At 39.6% G+C, this 20613-nt stretch overlaps 1 protein-coding gene and 1 long non-coding RNA gene across 2 annotated transcripts; one reads left to right on the top strand and one right to left on the bottom strand.

Annotated features, from left to right (window-relative positions):
* Positions 1–306: 306 nt before the first annotated feature.
* On the bottom strand, positions 307–2451 carry LOC130920887 (uncharacterized). The gene is made up of 3 exons (XR_009064241.1): positions 2095–2451; positions 660–723; positions 307–576 (listed from the first exon to the last, which is right to left on the bottom strand). It is a non-coding gene; the product is annotated as an uncharacterized LOC130920887 (long non-coding RNA).
* On the top strand, positions 1639–17184 carry LOC130920865 (THAP domain-containing protein 1-like). The gene is made up of 3 exons (XM_057844383.1): positions 1639–1864; positions 16424–16470; positions 17037–17184. The coding sequence occupies exons 1-3, from the start codon at positions 1687–1689 to the stop codon at positions 17070–17072; spliced, it is 261 nt and encodes an 86-aa protein (XP_057700366.1). The 5' UTR covers positions 1639–1686; the 3' UTR covers positions 17073–17184.
* Positions 17185–20613: the final 3429 nt, after the last annotated feature.

Raw genomic sequence — 20613 nt, 5'->3', positions numbered from 1 at the left:
AGACTGATACACCAGCCGGCCACGTGAGTGACAAAAATGAGGTGAAATTACAAATAATATGACAGTTGCCGGATGCAGATGTGCTGCAACGGATTTTGTTGTAACAAGCAAATACTACAAGGTATTTTTCACCTGGTTATAGTTAGAGCATTATGAGCTCGTCATTCATGTCCAATGTAAACACAAGGCGTATGTTCTTTTGTATTGCAGATATTGATCACAATAAAAGTTTTTGACAACATGAGTCCATTGTTTAATTTATAAGAATTGGTGCATGTGCAAAAGGTCTGTAAATCACAATTTATAAAGTTATTACTCAAACATTAACGAATGTGGAGCATAACTGGAGCCTTCCATCAGTCATCCACAACTTCAGGCAGCATGTGTAAAAAGTAAAATGCACGTAGTCTCGATGTATGTCAGTCAACGTACAGCAAGTGATGTTGTGGGCACATCAAGTTGTCTTTGCTTGCCTAACAGCGTTTTGCAGCTGCAAACAAACAAACAACAGAACTGTGCACTGACTCCCTTCTATGACGTCCATTGCCCCCTTCCAACCATAGTGCGACACGGCACCTGTACACAATAGATGGATGGATGAATAGAACTACAATATCATACACACTTACTTCATTTTGTCGAGAAAAAGTATACGATACCTTACGATGCAAAGTCACGGATAAGGTTGCCGTTGAGTGCAACATCTACATCATCGGCTGGAGCCTACAAGTAGCTTAGGTTAGCTTGTGAGTGAGGACTCCGAGAAGTAAGAAGAAAAAATAAACTTTTTTTTTCTACTGGCAAAAATGGGCTTCTTGTTTTGTTGGAAAAAAAAAAAAAAAGTTTTTATACTTTTTTTTTTTTAGTGGTGGGAATGGGCTTCCATAGTAGAGGGATGAGGGTGTGAAATAAAAACATAATAAAGCTAACTGTTAATTTTAGCTTGGTTGTCATTGATGGATAAAACACCAAGTGGCACTGGTGCCTATTGTGCTCCAATACAGCACGTATCATACATTTATTTTGAACACTGCAAAAACTCAAAATCCTATTATAACTAGGACTTAAAAATAGCTTGACAGAAATGGAAATTCAATTGAGCTTTTAAGTAATTTGTGTTATCAAGCGAAATGACATTTTTAGGTAAGCTATAAGAATTTTTCTTATTAGATCTTAAGTTTTTTTTTAATGAAAGCAGCGAATTAGTTTTTTTTTTTTTTTTTGTAATCACATCTGAGATGTACATTGTTGAAAACAGCCAACAATTACATCTAATATAAAGACATTAATTGTCTTAAAACGGTTCAAGATTAGGTGAAATGTTTTGTTCTCTCTTGTATATGTATAATTGCTCTCTACAGGGAAAAAAACGTTTTTTTCCGATTACTCGATGACTAAAATATTTGATAGCTGCAGCCCTAAAATATTGTAAGATTTTTTTTTCTTGCATGAGAAAATATGCAATGTTGCATTAGCCTTTTAAGGTGTTTACTGAGTGATCCCTACACTGTAAATGCAGCTGGTAGCACATCCTCTCAAACTCTCACTTATAGACCCTACTCACGTGACGTCACAGCCACGCCCCCGCGCCATGATGTCCGCATACTTGCCATAGAAATGCATTAGCGCTTCGTAAATTCTTCCTATTATTGCACGTTTTACTGCTCGTCAACATTAATACTCAAAATGGTGAAGTCGTGTGTGGCGGTCGGTTGCAAAAACCGAGAAGATAGACGGAGAGACTTGAATTTTTACCGTATTCCAAGAGACTCGAAGAGGAGGCCGCGATTGACTGCTGCAATTCGACGAGAAAATTGGGCTCCAAACGACTACCACAGATTATGTAGTAGTCATTTTATATCTGGTAAGATGCATTAAATATATATTTAGAGGGTTTTGGCTGACAACCACAATTAAGATCATTGCTAGGCTAATCGCCGACAACATACACGTATGTATGTAGTTAGTGCTATCGCTAAACCATATAAACATTAAAAGCCCTAGCTCCATTGACAAATGACATGAAATACATTAGACTTGACAGTGGATGTTAGCAAGAACAAAAGATTTTGAATTGAAAATTTCGTAACTCACCTTCCGAGCACAAGATTCCTGCCGAATTTTCGTGTGCGAGGACGTGTTTCACCTAACCAGCAACGTAGCATTTATAAGCCTCCAAGCTCTTAAAGTTTTTCAAACTTTCGTGAGAATAGGCTGATTTTGTGTGGGTATCAGATGTCAGGCGAAGCCAGCGGGTCGAAAAACATCGATTTAGGCATCAAATACGGATCTGGCGAATGGATAAACTGAAGCTTTTCCACGTAACGCCTTTTATGCAACGGATCCAATGAGTTTACAGCGTCAGATAACACCGGGGCTTCCATGAATTGCTCTATAACTAGCTCGACTAATTGAAATCAATGAGAATAAGTCTGAAAAAGAGGTACAATATGGTGGCCGGAAGCAGCGACACGCCCATTTTGTGACGTAGGTGAGTAGGGTCTATACTTGTTTAGCTCTCGTCATGACGTCCTGGTTGGTTTAATTATTTGAAAATAATGTACTGTTCTTGTGTACGTTGTAACGCCTGGTAGGTAGGATGCGTGCATAAAAGTAACAAAAAGAGGACAAGCTGCAACTTATGCACATTTATTTAAAAAAATGAATAAATCTACTTTGACCACCCGTCACTCGGGAGCTCAGCTGTATGCACACATGCGTTCCCAGACGAACGCCAACATTAAAGTAAACAGCAACAGAAGAAGAACATATTCAACATAAATAAAGCAGCGCCATCGTGTGGTGGATGTCGGGAGGAACACCACTTAAGGAGGTGACTGTTACAACGTGTATAATCATAAAAAGAAGTGCTGCGTTCGTTGGTTTGGTGGCACTAGACAGAATGAATCCTTTAAGTCTCAGATCATCATTGTAAATTTGAAACTGTTGTTTTTTTGTGTGTGTGTGTGTTTGTGTTTTAAACATTGCCTTTCAAAGTCTACGTGCTTTTTTAAAAAAAAGAAGAAGAAAAAAAGTATATCAGCCTCAAATTTGGGCTTAAAAAAATTTGTTTTGGTTATAGGCAATTGGTTGAATTTTTTGGGGCGTTAATATCGGCATCGGCACTTGAAAATCCCATATCGGTCGACCTCTCCAAATGGATTTTAACAGCACATTTTAATTTAAAAAAAAAAAAGGATATTCACAAATGGAGTATCATCGTAGGATAGGAAATAATAATACCCTGGTACCGTATGCGCACACGAAATAAAAAATATAAGCACAGTAGTGCTAATATGTTTATTTCAATTTTGAAAGGTGGAGCATAAAATGTCCTCCAATTCAGGTATGACCCATCTATTTGAAGGTACCATGTCATATTATACATAGAAATGCTACTCCGGTAAACACTTCCTGGCATACGTAGAAATGCTACTCTGATGAAGTATACCTGCGCAAAATCAAACATAATGGATTGATAGCACAATTGTTTTTTGTATGTGGATAATTGAAAATGTGAAGGTGGGGCATGAATTGTCCTCCAATTCTAAAATGACCCACTGACTACTGTTGTAACATACGCAGAAATACTATGAAAAGTGCTAATGTATGCTTGCCCGATAGACGCAGCTATCAGACTGGCGTACGTGGATGCTACTCTGAAAAAGCATGCTAGTCTGGCAGAACACCGGGACAGTCTGGTACGCCGTAGTGGTAAAAGATTCGGTATGGCATTTCATTAATGAAAATAATCCCCCCCCCCCCCCCCGAAAAATAATAAACGTCGATGCCAATGACGGCCATGTAAATCGATGGCATATATGCAATTCCATTGAAAGGAAGTTACCTACCTGTAATCATCGGAAGTGACTCGATATCAAAAGGAAGTGACATCAAAATGCCCCCAAATCAACAGTAATTGACCCGATACCAACAGGAAGCCACCCCGAAATACCCCCAAAATCCACAACAAGTAACCCAATATTAACAGGGAGTGACCCCAAAATCAACAGGCAAGTTTGCTGACTACCACAGTAAGGCTATCCACAATTTGTCCTGTAATTGCATATTTTAGACGCAATAATTATTGGTACATTTTATTTTTTATTTTTTTTTATAAAACATCAATCATTATCGTTTTCTTCATATAATTATACAGTTATAGATTAATACAATGCTGATGAAAGCTCCATAAAAGAAATTGAAAAACAGATATACTCTTAGTATGGCCCCATGTAACATTCTAAAATAGGGATTTTATACGGCGGAAAACACAGACAAGGCTGAAAAAGCAGTTTCTGCTCTTGCACCCATCTTTAAAATAAACTGCAGTATTTTAAGTCAAAAGAACTGTTGTGTTTGATAGAACAATATATATACACTCACCGGCCACTTTATTAGGTACACTATGCTAGTAACGGGTTGGACCCCCTTTTGGCTTCAGAACTGCCTTAATTCTTCGTGGGATAGATTCAACAAGGTGCTGGAAGCAATCCTCAGAGAGTTTGGCCCATATTGACATGATCGCATCACACAGTTGGTACAGATTTGTCGGCTGCACATCCATGATGCGAATCTCCCGTTCCACCACATCCCAAAGATGCTCTATTGGATTGAGATCTGGTGACTGTGGAGGCCATTTGAGTACAGTGAACTCATTGTCATGTTCAAGAAACCAGTTTGAAATTATTCCAGCTTTATGACATGGCGCATTGTCCTGCTGAAAGTAGCCATCAGAAGTTGGGTACATTGGTTCCCTCCCAGGCCCGCCCGGCCGCAGCCACATCTTCCTGTACCGGGTGCCGGGGAGGTGCCCTCTGGTGTCATACCGCGCGCCCCTCCTGGCCCGGGGGTGGGTTGTGGGGGTTGCGCTTCCCTCCCCTTGGTCTGTTTCTCTTGGGGCCCGCGGGCCTAGGGTGAGGCTTGCTGTCCCTTGCCGGTGGGGTGGACGTCCCCTGGTCGCCGGCGCTTGGTGTGGCGCCTGCTCGGAGTGCGCGATGGGTGCTCGGTGGGTGGGAGGGCGGTGGGCGGTCGCGGAGGCGCCGTGGGTGGTCTGGGGCGGGGATTGATCGGGGCCCTGACGCTTCTTCCGCCCTGCGGCCGGTGGTTCTGGTGGACGGGGCCACACCCGCGGGAGCCTGCCTCTTAACTCACGCACTTCCCACTTCGGCACTGTAAATATTTTTCACCCTGGCACTTACATGCTCATACATTTCTCCGGGGAGAGTTGGGACGGGGCTTTACAGTCCCAGCCCGACTCCCCCCTGTTTTTAATGCACCACACACCAAGGTTGTGGGATGGTTGGGACCTGTTGGGGGGGGGTACCTCACAGCTGCCTCCTCACCACAGGCCCCTGTGGCAGCCACAGTAATAGGGTAGTAGGTGGGTCCCACACTTTTTCTATATGGCGTGGCTCCCGGGGTGTGGCCTCCCCTCTGCCTCGGCTGCCGGCCGCGGGAGTGGGTTGGGGGGTCGGGTCTCCGATCTTGCATCGCCCCGTGGCAGTTCCTGGGCGTTCTCCTGCCTCCGCCTTCCCCTCTCTTCTCTGGCTGGGCATCCGCCCTGCGCTCCATCGCGGGTCGCTGGCTGGGCGCCGGTGTATCAGCGGGGTGTCGCCTGCACCGGCGGGGGACCCTGCCTTGCCTGGGGCTTGGTGGACCGCTGGGGGTCCGGTGGCGTACCGTGCCGGTTGGGGGGCTGTGGCTCGTGGCCCGGGTGGGCGGGCGGGGGTGGGTGTAGGCGTGGGGTTGGTGATGCGTCCCCTCCTGCTATCCCTGAAGGCCGGTTGATGGGCGCGCGGGTTGCCCGGGGGACCACCCTGGGTCCCGGGGGGGGGACGATGGCTCCTTTGCTGGGCGGCGGGAGGAGGGATGGGCTGCGCATGGCCCCCCCCGGGCTGGCTGGGTGGGGGCCGTGGCCCTGGGTTGGCGCCCGCGCGGTTTCTCCGCCCGTCTGCGTGGCTGTTGCGCGCCTGGTAGGGCTGCTGGATGTGGTAGGGCATGCTCAGGTTGGGGGTTCCGGTGCCGGGATTGGCGATGCGGCGGCGTAGGGTTGGTCGCCAACGAGCTTACACTCATGAGAGATTCACACGATTACTGGGTTCTAGATCACAGGACTGATTTGTGTACACTTTACCCCTTTCAATCACTTAGCTTATAGTCTTATAGACACCCCCACCCCCATTCTCCTCTTTCACTGGCCAATAGGCCCCCACATGGTGTAAACCGGAAATACATCTCGCTGACGATAGCACCAGCATATTAGTAACTAGTTTAGATGTTCAATGTATTTCTTGTTGTTGTTTGTGTATGTGTTTCTTTTCTTTCTTCTCTTGTGTTTCTTTTCTTCTGTACCCCCATAATCCCTTCCTGTTCGCTGCTTTGTCATAATAAAAAGGTATTTTGAATGATCACAATGGGAGTATGTCAGACTCTCAATGTGAAACATTAAAACTGTTCAGAATCCGGGCACTTAGACTTCCGCTCTCTGTGTCAAACAGCTGAACAGGACAGGTTTAAAAAAATAAAATAAAATAAAAATGATTTGTTCTATATATTTTACGAACGATAATTTATACATGTGTCCAGTCCTGTATCCAATGCGTGACATTTTTTTTTATCATAAAAGAGTACTCACTCTGGCCATTTCGAGCTTGGCTGCTCCCCTCCTTTGCTTAGCTTTAGCCTCCTTTATCAGTCATCGTCCTCTCTCTTGATATCTCAGGACATTTAGGTGGCTGTGCCTGTATGGTCGGCACCGCATCTCCTTTGAGCAGCAATCTTTTAGCAAAACCCGATTTCTCTTGTCCATAGTTCGAGAAGCTTTCAGTTGGAAAATGCGCACCACAGAAAAGCGTGCCGGAGGCTGTGTCTAGAAAATTAGCCCTCTTTGCACGGACGAATTTTACCCATTTTCTGTGTCGTCCAGCTTTTTTTTTTCGCGTTCAGGAACTCATGGATACTATATTCCGATAAATAACTATTTGTACACCACATAGCACAGCAGTTTTGAACCATTGTTGTGATGTTTTGGTCAAACAAACCCCAACGCTACTCTCTCGTCGTTAAAAAACAATGGCACCTAGCTCCGCCTCGACTGTCAATCACTTGTCGTGACGTCTCCGCCCCATTCGGCTGTTTCCGGAACACTTTCGGTAATGTTCGTCATTTTCGATCTATTTTCGATAATTGCTCATTAATGTGATTGATTTTTTTGTTAACTTTATCAATATTTGTTATCTTGGCACATAACGGTTCTATTGATGTCTCACACCCCCTTTGCCGCTACAGCCCCTTTAATAAGGTCGCCGTCATTTGCGATCTCTACAAGTTGATCTTACTGTTGCACAGACATGCTTGAATCACTTGGTTTATTCACAAATGGGTCACGAATCCACTCCTTCGCCATTCATGGGTCTTTGAGGTTGTAGGCTCGTCAGGTGCCCTTTTCGCCGTAAAAATATCTCCAAAGACGTCTGTTTTCCAGTCATCTTTGCTCGTGTGGGGGCTAATTATTTCCGGGAACAAATGTGCTGCGCCCGCGACCTAGCAATACGTTATTATCCAGGAGAAGCACACATAGATATATTATATACACAAACAAGATGTACTGCTAGCAGTCCAATCAATGGATTTCTATGACGACATTTTAATCTATCCCGTAGTATTATATCTAGAGTAGACATGGATATTGGTGTGTTAAGCAGGGGCACAGGGATACTTCTGTCAGAATGCGGTCGTTATTAAATTATTATTTCTATGCGGCCCGGTAGCAAATGCGCCACGGACCGGCAGATGGGGACCCCTGATTTATATGACAAACATGACGTGCTTTTATTTTGAAATGTTCACCGGAAGTACGTTCGCTAATCCGCTAACAGTAAGATTAACACTCCACAAAAAAAGCTCTTTTTGTCATTTATGTAGTGTCAGTAATCTTTTTTTTCCCCTTTTTTTTTTGTTTGCAAATGCTGTTAAGCAGTGATTTTTCAGTGTTTGATATAGATCGGTTTCCTTATTTTGTATGTCTGAACTTTAATTCTACGGCGTGTTGATGACCAATAAACATCTGTGAAAAGAACTGGAGTCTCATATGCCACCAACACGCACGTGTATATGCACGCACGCAGTGATAAAACAGCCGTGAAAATGACCGCCCTCATTTTTATTTAACGTGCGTTAAATGGACTCATGTTTTAATCGCAACAGGCATTAAAACATGTCGTTAGTTAGTTAGATGGATTTACAATCTGACAGCACCTGTCGTCTTGTAGAATTACAACTAGGTGACGGCGCTTCAGATGTTCATTCACTGCCGGCGTGCAGCCAAGCTTGGCACTGAAGAGACAGGACACAACACTATACCCTCCTTTGTTTCGTTGAAATAAGTCTCTGTTTTGACCACTCTGGTGCACTTTTTTGGCTTTGTGCTGCTTTCCCCGCTTGCATACGGAGCGTCCGACATAAAAAAAAAAAATCTTTTTTTTTAAACAAAATATTAGGCATCAATTAATGATTCTAAGCTAAAAATGAAAGACATTTTGAATAATAAATATAATTACCTTCGTTTTATGGCTGGGTTGAAACAAAAATGGTTGAGCGACGTCTGTAAACGTGGGTTTCCAGGGTAAAACGGACAAATTAAAAATAGTCTGGGGGGCTTAATGCACCATGAATCTGCTATGGCAGCATATAGACATATTTTTCTATGAGACACAACAGTTGTTGTTTTTTTTAATTCAGAAATAAAATACTTTGTTTTCCGCCCTAATACGTCGGGAAAAAAGAATTATCCTGCCCTAATACGTCGGGAAAAAATAATTACGTCCACACCTGCACATTTGTAAAAAAAAAAAAAAAAACGCATGGGCTAAGCTACTATCTGAGCAGATATCTTGTAAATTAATTTTAATGCTGACACTGCGTTTCAGAGTCATCATAATTTTTGCCACCCCGTCCCCTCAGCGCCTGTTTCAGAAAAATCCTAGAACCGCCACTGGCTCAGAATACCCGTATAAGGTCATGCTCTAGTGTTTGACTATTCTCCAAAGAAAGTAAAAAAGCAGGAAATGCACTCCTCTCGGGGGAGAAGCTGTGATACCGACTTTACTCAATTATGTCTCAAAATATACCAAATATAAACAGTAAAAGTATACTCGACGCCCCTGTACGGTGGCCTTGATGCGGTTGCCCTGAAGTGCAAAACACAACGGCCAATCAAAAAACACAACCGCAAATAAAAAAACAGAACGGCAAATTCAACAACACAGTGACAAATAACACAAAAAAAAAAACAATTAAAAAACAAAATGCCAAATCACATAACAAAAACAAAAAAACAAAAAACAATTGAAAAACACAACGGCAAATAACTCAACAAAACAAATGAAAAAACAATACCTCAAATCACATAACAAAAAAAAAAACAAATGAAAAACAACGGCCAATTCAAAAACACAACAGCAAATAACAAAAATACAAAAAAAAAAACAGCAAATCACATAACAAAAAAAAAATTGAAAAACAACGGCCAACTCAAAAACACAACAGCAAATAACAAAAATACAAATTAAAAAAAGCAAATCACAAAACAAAAAAAACAAATTGCAAAACGATGGCAAATCACATAACAAAAAAACAAATGAAACCCCCCCCAACCAAATAACATAACAATTAAACAAATTCAAAAACACAATGGCTGGTTCAAAAACACAACGGCAAATAACATGTCAAAAATACAAATAAAAAAAAGACGACACCAAATCACATAACAAAAAAAAAAAAAAAAAAAAAAAAGGAAAAACAACGGCAAATCACCTAAAAAAAAAAACAAATTAAAAAAACGAAACGCCAAATCACATAACTAAAAAAAAAGGAAGAACAACGGCAAATCACACAAAAAAAAAACAAAAAAACGAAACGCCAAATCACATAACAAAAAAACAAATTCAAAAACACAATGGCCAATTCAAAAACACAACGGCAAATAACATGACAAAAACACAAATAGAAAAAGACGACACCAAATCACATAACAAAAAAATAAAAGGAAAAACACAACGGCAAATCATATAACAAAAAAAACAATTCAAAAACAACGGCAAATCACATAGCAAAAAAAAAACAAACAGACCATAAAACACAACGACAAATCCAAAAATGAAATTACATTAAGGAACTGGAAGAGGTAGGTCCTAGTCTGCTTATTGGCAACACGTGGAAGTGAGTGACAGACGCTCCGATTCTGTTTCCGCTCCCTCCCCTGCCCGCAATGAGGCTGGCGTCTGATTGGTCGTGCGCATTGTCAGAAGACGCTGCCACTTGCACAACGCCCTCCCACGCAGCTAGCAAGCCCCGACTTCATAGAACTAATCAGTGCAGAAGGTGATTAGTTCGGTCTCTCCGAACTAATTCACCCAAACAATTCGTTCAAAAAGAAGGAATCTTTCACGAGCGATACAACACTATTGCAGACATCAAGAAGTGGTCGAGATTTTCATTTTCATTTATTTACCTTTTAAAACGTTTTTTTTTTTTCTCTCTCTCAATTTTTCTTTGTTTGGATCTGTTATTTATCATCTAAGATAATGGGCTAACTGCAACAGTAACAAACAAAATACAATTAAGCGATAGTTATGAGGTAGATATCTGTGACTTATTTACAAGACGCTATTTTTTTCATTGTGACGTCATTTGTTTAAAAGTTTAAAATATGCGAGTGAATAATTTTTTAAAGTCGTTTTTTTCTGTTTTTACTAAATATTAGCATCATTCAATGATTCTAAGCTAAAAATGACAGACATTTCGAATAATAAATACAATTACTTACCTTCTTTTTATGCCTCGGTTGAAATTAAAGCCGTTGCGCGACGTCTATAAACGGCGGTTTCCGGCGTAAAACGGACAAATTAAAAATAGTTCAGGGACTTAATGCACCGTGAATCTGCTATGGCAGCATATATGTATGTATATATATAAATATATTGTTTTATCAAACACAACAGTTCTTTTGACTTAAAATACTGCAGTTTATTTTAAAGACGGGTGCAAGAGCAGAAACTGCTTTTTCAGCCTTGTCTGTGTTTTCCGCCGTATAAAATCCCTATTTTAGAATGTTACATCGGGCCATACTAAGAGTATATCTGTTTTTTAATTTCTTTTATGGAGCTTTCATCAGCATTGTATTAATCTATAACTGTATAATTATATGAAGAAAACGATAATGATTAATGTTTTATAAAAAAAAAAAAAAAAAAAAAAGTACCAATAATTATTGCGTCTAAAATATGCAATTACAGGACAAATTGTGGATAGCCTTACTGTGGTAGTCAGTAAACTTGCCTGTTGATTTTGGGGTCACTCCCTGTTGATATTGGGTTACTTGTTGTTGATTTTGGGGGTATTTCGGGGTGGCTTCCTGTTGGTATCGGGTCAATTACTGTTGATTTGGGGGCATTTTGATGTCACTTCCTTTTAATATCGAGTCACTTCCGATGAATACAGGTAGGTAACTTCCTTTCAATGGAATTGCATATATGCCATCGATTTACATGGCCGTCATTGGCATCGACGTACGTGACCGACAATGGCATGACCTAACCCACAAACAATTACCACTTGTAACCCTAGCCCTAGCTATAGCATTAACCCTACAGTTGAAAAAAACATTGCTACTAAAATGCCATTGGAAAAGAAAAATTAACTTTTCGCTCATAAAAATGAAAAAAGACCACAAATGGAATTTATTATTTTTCGGGGGGGGGGGGGGGGGGGGGATTATTTTCATTAATGAAATGCCATACCGAATCTTTTACCACTACGGCGTACCAGACTGTCCCGGTGTTCTGCCAGACTAGCATGCTTTTTCAGAGTAGCATCCACGTACGCCAGTCTGATAGCTGCGTCTATCGGGCAAGCATACATTAGCACTTTTCATAGTATTTCTGCGTATGTTACAACAGTAGTCAGTGGGTCATTTTAGAATTGGAGGACAATTCATGCCCCACCTTCACATTTTCAATTATCCACACACAAAAAACAACTGTGCTATCAGTCCATTATGTTTGATTTTGCGCAGGTATACTTCATCAGAGTAGCATTTCTACGTATGCCAGGAAGTGTTTACCAGAGTAGCATTTCTATGTATAATATGACATGGTACCTTCAAATAGATGGGTCATACCTGAATTGGAGGACATTTTATGCTCCACCTTTCAAAATTGAAATAAACATATTAGCACTACTGTGCTTATATTTTTTATTTCGTGTGCGCATACGGTACCAGGGTATTATTATTTCCTATCCTACGATGATACTCCATTTGTGAATATCCTTTTTTTTTTTACATTAAAATGTGCTGTTAAAACCCATTTGGAGAGGTCGACCGATATGGGATTTTCAAGTGCCGATGCCGATATTAACACCCCAAAAAATTCAACCAATTGCCAATAACCAAAACACATTTTTTAAGCCCAAATTTGAGGCTGATATACATTTTTTCTTCTTCTTTTTTTTTAAAAAAAAACATGTAGACCGTGAAAGGCAATGTTTAAAACACACACACACACACACACACACAAAAAAAAAAACAACAGCTTCAAATTTACAATGATGACCTGAGACTTAAAGGATTCATTCTGTCTAGTGCCACCAAACCAACGAACGCAGCACTTGTTTTTATGATTATATATGGAGGTAGATTTGTGTCTTTATTATTCAATCAAAAAAAAAGTTGCTTCAATCAAGTAAAAAGTTGCTTCAATCAAAATATATATTTTCAATCAAAGAAAACGTCTCTTCAATCAAAAAAAATGTGTTTGAATGCAAAAATAAATTTGAAACTCAAAAAAATATATTTGAAAACTATTTTTCTTTGATTGAAATTTTTTTTTTGATTGAAGTCAAGTTTTTTTTAATTGAAACACCATTTTTGATTGAAGTCATGTCATTTTGCGTTTGGACCACATTTTGGCTAGGACATTTGTGTCTTTATTATTCAATCAAAAATTAAGTCGCTTCAAACAAACAAAAAAATATTTTCAAAAGAAAAATCACTTCAATCCAAAATTTTTAAAAATTCAATCATAGAAAAAAAGGTATGAATGTGAAAAAATATTTGAGACTCAGAAATTCGCATTTGAACACTTTATTTTTCATTCAAACCGTTTTCTTTGATTGAAGCAATCCTTTTTGTGTTCAAGCCATATTAGGGGTAGGACATTTGTGTCAAAATCATTCAATCGCAATAAAAGTTGCTTCAATCAAAAAACTATTTTTAATCAAAGAAAAAAATCATTTGCAAAAATATATATTTTTTGAAAATATATTTTTTTATTTGAAATATATATTTTTTTTTATTGAAGTATCACTTTTTTTGAAAACCAAAAAGTTTTAAACTTTTTTTTTTTTTCAAAGTGGAAAAAGTTTGTAACACACTTTTTTTTTTGAAGTGGGAAAAGTTTTGAAGGCACTTTTTTTCGATTGAATCATTTTGACACAAAGATTCAACTTCAACGCTAGTTCCGGTGTGTTTGAGTGGCAGCTGATTGCGCCAGTGGCATAAAAGTATGAAGCAAGAATAATGGCCATTGGCCACCAGGTCTCCATCCAGCCATCGGAGTCTCCTGGAGTCCAAGCCGAATATAGAGCACTGGTACGGGGGTGTAACATCGGCATTTCACCGGAGTACGGTGCTCTACTGCTTAATGTGATTCAACACGGCGAACTTCACCCGCTGCCCTGACGTGACGGTTGGCAATCGGTTCCAACCGGAGGGTCCGCGACGCGCCGGTACAAGAGTGGTCGGCGAGTGGCCCGACACTAGCCTGCCCAGTAAGAGAGTGGACTACCAGCGAGTCGCCGGCGTCCACGCCTGGAGCCCCATCACTTCAACTTTGAATGAGTGTCGTGTCATTCGCGGACCGTCCACTCGACAGCCAGCCTCCGCGCCTGGGGGGTGATATCGGGGTCCGACCAGTGTGCCGCGACAGGGCAACGTGCCGTTGCGGGTACTCCGGTGAAATGCCGATGTTCTACCCCCGTACCAGTGCCCTATATTCGGCTTGGACTCCAGGAGACTCCGATGGCTGGATGGAGACCTGGTGGCCAATGGCCATTATTCTTGCTTCATACTTTTATGTCATTGGCGCAATCAGCTGCCACTCAAACACACCGGAACTAGCGTTGAAGTTGAATCTTTGTGTCAAAATGATTCAATCGAAAAAAAGTGCCTTCAAAACTTTTCCCACTTCAAAAAAAAAGTGTGTTCAAAACTTTTTCCACTTTGAAAAAAAAAAAAGTTTAAAACTTCTTGCTTTTCAAAAAAAAGTGATACTTCAATAAAAAATATATATATTTCAAATGAAAAAATATATTTTCAAAAAATATATATTTTTGCATATGATTTTTTTCTTTGATTAAAAATAGTTTTTTGATTAAAGCAACTTTTATTGCGATTGAATGATTTTGACACAAATGTCCTACCCCTTATATGGTTCAAACACAAAAAGGATTGCTTCAATCAAAGAAAACAGTTTGAATGAAAAATAAAGTGTTCAAATGCGAATTTCTGAGTCTCAAATATTTTTTCACATTCAAACCTTTTTTTCTACGATTGAATATTTTTAAAATTTTTGATTGAAGTGATTTTTCTTTTGAAAATATATATTTTTTGTTTGAAGCAACTTAATTTTTGATTGAATAATAAAGACACGAATGTCCTAGCCAAAATGTGGTCCCAACGCAAAATTACATGACTTCAATCAAAAATGGTGTTTCAATCAAAAAAAACTTGACTTCAATCAAAAAAAATTTTTTTCAATCGAAGAAAAATAGTTTTCAAATATATTTTGGGGAGTTTCAAATTTATTTTTGCATTTAAACACATTTTTTTGATTGAAGTGACGTTTTCTTCGATTGAAAATATATATTTTGATTGAAGCAACTTTTTATTTGATTGAAGCAACTTTTTTTTTGATTGAATAATAAAGACACAAATCTACCTCCATAATTATACACGTTGTAACAGTCACCTCCTTAAGTGGTGTTCCTCCCGACATCCACCACACGATGGCGCTACTTTATTTATGTTGAATATGTTCTTCTTCTGTTGCTGTTTACTTTAATGTTGGCGTTCATCTGGGAACGCGTGTGTGCATACAGCTGAGCTTCCGAGTGACGGGTGGTCAAAGTAGATTTATTCATTTTTGTTAATAAATGTGCATAAGTGGCAGCTTGTCCTCTTTTTGTTACTTTTATGCACGCATCCTACCTACCAGGCGTTACAACGTACACAAGAACAGTACATTATTTTCAAATAATTAAACCAACCAGGACGTCACGACGAGAGACAAACAAGTATAAGTGAGAGTTTGAGAGGATGTGCTACGAGCTGCATTTAGAGTGTAGGGATCACTCAGTAAACACCTTAAAAGGCTGATGCAACATTGCATATTTTCTCATGCAAGAAAAAAAAATCTTACAATATTTTAGGGCTGCAGCTATAAAATATTTTAGTCATCGAGTACTCAGAAAGAACATTTTTTCCCTGTAGAGAGGAATTATAAATATACAAGAGAAAACAAAACATTTCACTTAATCTTGAACCGTTTTAAGACAATTAATGTCTTTATATTAGATGCAATTGTTGGCTGTTTTCAACAATGTACATCTCAGATGTGACTAGAAAAAAAACAAAAACTAATTCGCTGCTTTCATTCAAAAAACTTAAGATCTTATGAGAAAAATTCTTACATCTTACCTAATAATGTCATTTACGCTTGATAACACAAATTACTTAAAAGTTCAATTGAATTTCGATTTCTGTCTAGCTATTTTTAAGTCCTAGTTAATTTTTAGGTTCAAATCTAACTTGTAAATCCTAATAGGATTTTGAGTTTTTGCAGTGTTCAAAATAAATGTATGATACCTGCTGTATTGGAGCACAATAGGCACCAGTGCCACTTGGTGTTTTATCCATCAATGACAACCGAGCTAAAATTAACAGTTAGCTTTATTATGTTTTTATTTCACACCTTTATCCCTCCTATGGAAGCCCATTCCCGCCACTAAAAAAAAAAAAAAAAAAAGTTTTTATTTATTTATTTTATTTTTTTAACTTGCTGTTGCCCGTTTCCGCCAATGGGGAAAAAAAAGTTTTTTTTGTTTGGTTTTTTTTTTTACTTGCTGGTGCCCGTTTCCGCCACTGGAAAAAACGTTTTTTTTTTTTTGTTTTTTTTTTTTATACTTTTCAGAGTCATTACGCACAAGCTAAGCTAAGCTACCTGTAGGCTCCAGCCGATGATGTAGATGTTGCACTCAACGACAACCTTATCCGTGACTTTGTGAAGGCATTGTATACTACGACAAAACGTCGTACGTGATGTGTATGATATTGTAGTTTTATTCACCCAACCATTGTGTACAGGTGCCGTGTCGCACTACGGTTGGAAGGGGGCAATGGACATCATAGAAGTGAGTCACTAACCGTCAAATTATAGCTGTTTTAGAGGAATCTCACAATATGAAAATGAGACTCCAGACCCTGGAGAGAATGCTGAAGAACAAATTGTGGAGGAGACGAAATAATTTATTATTGTAATTATGATTATGTTGCTACAACACATGCTAACTACTAGGCTCGTAGTACTCAGTACGTCTAATGTTTGCGTAGGACAGTACAATTATGTTCTCTGCTACTTTTCCATTCACCTGTTTTTGTGTCTTGTTCATAGATATTGTCAGATTGTACAGTTGTCAATTTCTATATATATTTCTTTTATTTCATTTTTACTTGCCACTGAGGTTAGAGAGTCACGCAATTTCAATTCTCTGTCTGTCCTTGCACATGTGGTAGAATTGACAATAAAGCAAACTTTGAACTTTGATTTTGACTACCCATTTGTTTTTTGCGTCACAGCTCAGACATTAACTTCGCTAAACGTAGTTATCCAACGATAAAGGAATGGAAAACATTTATCAAGTCAAGCACGAGCTTCTTACCTTAAGTACATACGTGCAAGTTTTTTGTGTGTTTGCAGGTGGAAAACGCTGTTAGGCAAGCGAAGAAAACTTGATGTGCCCACAACCACACTTACTGTACGTTGATTGACAAACAGGTATCTCGAGACTACGCGCATTTTACTTTTTACTTACATGCTGCCTGAAGTTGTGGATGACTGATGGAAGGCTCCAGTTATGCTCCACCTTCGTTAATGTTTTTCTAATAACTTTATAAATTTTGATTGGGCATGCACCAATTCTTATAAATAAAACAATGGAATCATGTTGTTAAAAAGTTTTAATGTGATGATATCTGCAATAAAAAAAAAAGAACATACGACTTGTGTTTACATTGGACATGGATGACGAGCTCATAATGCTCTAACTATAACCAGGTGAAAAATACCTTGTAGTATTTGCTTGTTACAACAAAATCCGTTGCAGCACTTCTGCATTCGGCAACTGTCATATTACAGTGGTATCTCTACATACGATCGCTTCGACACACAAACTTTTCGACATCCGACGTAAAATTTGACTCGCCATTTGTTTCTACATCCGACGACATGCTCGAAATACGACGACAATGGCAGCACCGCGGACGAATGCACGGCGGATTTTTTGACTTGTGTGACAAATCAACACTGGTTTCAGAAAAGGTTGGTACAAGTGGTGAAACAAGGAAAAAGTTGACGCTTACCTTCTAAATGAAGATGCAAATGACAGAAAAATATGAGCATAGGGTGGGCATCCGTGAAATGGCTCAGCAATACATCTCCACGGTCCTCCTCCGACCATCGTTCGCCAGTCTTTATAAGTTAAGCTGACAGATCTTATTGTGGTAACATCTCCAGAGAAATCGCCAACTTCGCCACGTTTTTATCATTTATTTCACAACTTATTCAAAACAAAAACAACTTCTGTCTGCCGCAATTGACGGTGTTCTCAAGAAAACATTCAAAGTGAAAGTGAAACTCAAGCTCACCGGTCTGTCTCTGGCACGTCAGCCCCGCGGTGCGTTCAGGGTCAGCAAAAAACGTCCGCCACATTAGAACCCGATTCGTTACATTAATACAGGAATTATTATGATTGTTATTATACCGATTTTGATTTATAATTTATTTGTTTTGCTATGTGTAATTGCCATTTGTAATAGTACCAGCAGTATTTTTTAAGGATTTAGTGAAGGTTTTTGGGCTGTGGAACGAATTAATGGAATTATAATGTATTCCTAAGGGAAAATCCTGCTCGACATACGACCATTTCGACTTACAAACAAGGTCCTGGAACGGATTAACTTCGTATGTAGAGGTACCACTGTATTTGTAATTTCGCCTCATTTTGTCACTCACGTGGCCGGCTGGCGTATCAATCTACACCTTATATTAACACTGGCTGCACACATTGTTAGAGGTTTGTCCACGAACGATCAACAAAGTGATAAGAACATATGTACAATCTTTTAGTTGGAAACTAAAGCAGCGAGCCACATAAATTAACTTATTTTCTCCTGCTTGTTTCGATTTAAGGCGCATGGCAGGGTACGTCCGCGCTTCATAGCTGGTCGGTGATCAAAACATTCCATTTCCAACCATGTATATAGCTGCTTTCAGTTGACACAATGACGCACAGTACAGAAAGTCCCAGAGCTTCATCTACGTCGTCCTGAATCCATTTGGAGATTCCGTGGGTTCCTCTGGTTTGACTTTGCGACAAGAAGTGCGACACGGCACCTGTACACAATGGTTGGGTGAATAAAACTACAATATCATACACATCACTTACTTCATTTTGTCGAGAAAAAGTATACGATACTTTCACAAAGTCACGGATAAGGCTGCCGTTGAGTTTGAGTGCAACATCTACATCATTGGCTGGAGGCTGGAGCCTACAAGTAGCTTAGCTTAGCCTGTGCGTTAGGACTCCGAGAAGTAAAACAAAAAAAAAATCCAGTGGCGGAAATGGGCACCAGCAAGTTAAAAAAAAAAAAAAATTTTTTTTTCTACTGCCGGAACAGTAAGTTAAAAAAAAAAAAAAAAAAAAAAAGGAAAAAAAAACTTTTTTTATACTGGTGGAAATGGGCTTCTTGTTTTGTTGAAAAAAAAAAAAAAGTTTTAATGCTTTTTTTTTTTTTTTTTGTGGCCTAAATAAAGCCAATATGAAAGACACGTTAGCTACAGATCGACAGTCGTCATAATTATTTGAAACCTAGCCCTCCGCAGGGCTAACATTACGTCAGCACGGTACAGTAATATTAATCCTATTTATTAGCGCTATGTTAACTTAATTTTACCTTGTCCTGACTATCGCTCCTCTGCTATCGAAGTAAACGCGGTGCCTTTGGTGGAGCGGGGGGGTGGGGTGGGGGTTAGTGTTATGCAAGCGCTGTGAATACATGTATTGGCATACAGTGAATACATGAAAGCTTGTTTGCCTTGGTCTCAGCTTGACATCCTCCCAAACCTTTGACACTTTCTACTTTTTCTTGGTGCCTAACCCTTCGCTTTTGTCAGCTTCTTCGTTGTTAACTCTATATTTATGCGTGTTTGAAATCAAATGTATCCGCCGCCTCTCCCTTCTTCCTGTCCGTCCTGGATAACGCATTGGGCAACAGTCTCAAAATATACCAAATATAGACTATACAATTTACTCGACGCCCCTTAGTCTTATCTACATTTGCACGGTGTGGGTGTGTCCTCACAACGCCTGGCTCGTTGCGGACTCAGTGTTTGAGTCACTCACTTACACGGCGAAGAGACGACAACAAGGACGAGAAGAGAGCCTCGCGTGAGTACGACTTGTTCTGTCAGTTGTTGGATCGTCAGTTAGAAGGTTGATACAATTAGTTTTTCGGCTCATAAAGTAGGTGAATCCTTCAGCTTTTATCAGGCAAGGGCTTATTTTAGGCTGCTAAGAATTAGAAAATAGTTACCATGCTAACATTTGTCATCAGTGCCAAGGGTGTGTCAAGTGGGGGCTGATAAAAGAACGGATTTTAGCCTCTGCTGATATTTTCGTGGATAAACATTGAAATACAGACACTTTGGTTTCAGGTGTAGCAAGGAGAGAGATTGTATTTGAGAGCATGATTATATAGAGTTTCGCTCCTGAGCATTGCGTAATAACAAAAGCAGGAAACATCTGGACTTCACTTGAATTTGGCAGATCATGTTGCACAGGAAATTCCGACAACTGCTTGTTATCGCACTTCTCGGAACCAGATGTATGTATGTGACCGAGTTCACGCTCCCACCATAAACTTCCCAAATCCTCCCACACCTCTCATCATCCCTCACAGACTCCCTGCCTTCCTTGAATCTCTTGTGCTACTCAAAAACTGCAAGATGGCCCTTAAGCAGTCTGAAGCATACCATACGTTTCTGTGAGTTTTTCCAAGTTTAAAACAAAATGTTATTGCAGTTCGCTCTTCTAAAGTGAGATTCACCAGCTGCGATTTGAACTTGAACTGAGAAAAATTGTTCCGTTATCTCAAAAGAAGTATTGCAATAACATATTGAATTTTCTAGCGGATACGACAATTTCAAATGCCTGTACAAAAAAACGTCTGGAAACTTATTAACTGCACGTGGTAGAACGACTCTGGTATATTTTGTT

Source organism: Corythoichthys intestinalis, chromosome 1, assembly GCF_030265065.1.
Source record: "Corythoichthys intestinalis isolate RoL2023-P3 chromosome 1, ASM3026506v1, whole genome shotgun sequence".
In the NCBI taxonomy this organism is placed as follows: domain Eukaryota; kingdom Metazoa; phylum Chordata; class Actinopteri; order Syngnathiformes; family Syngnathidae; genus Corythoichthys; species Corythoichthys intestinalis.
Note: the sequence above shows the minus strand (reverse complement) of the source record. Positions and strands in the feature narration are given on the sequence as shown.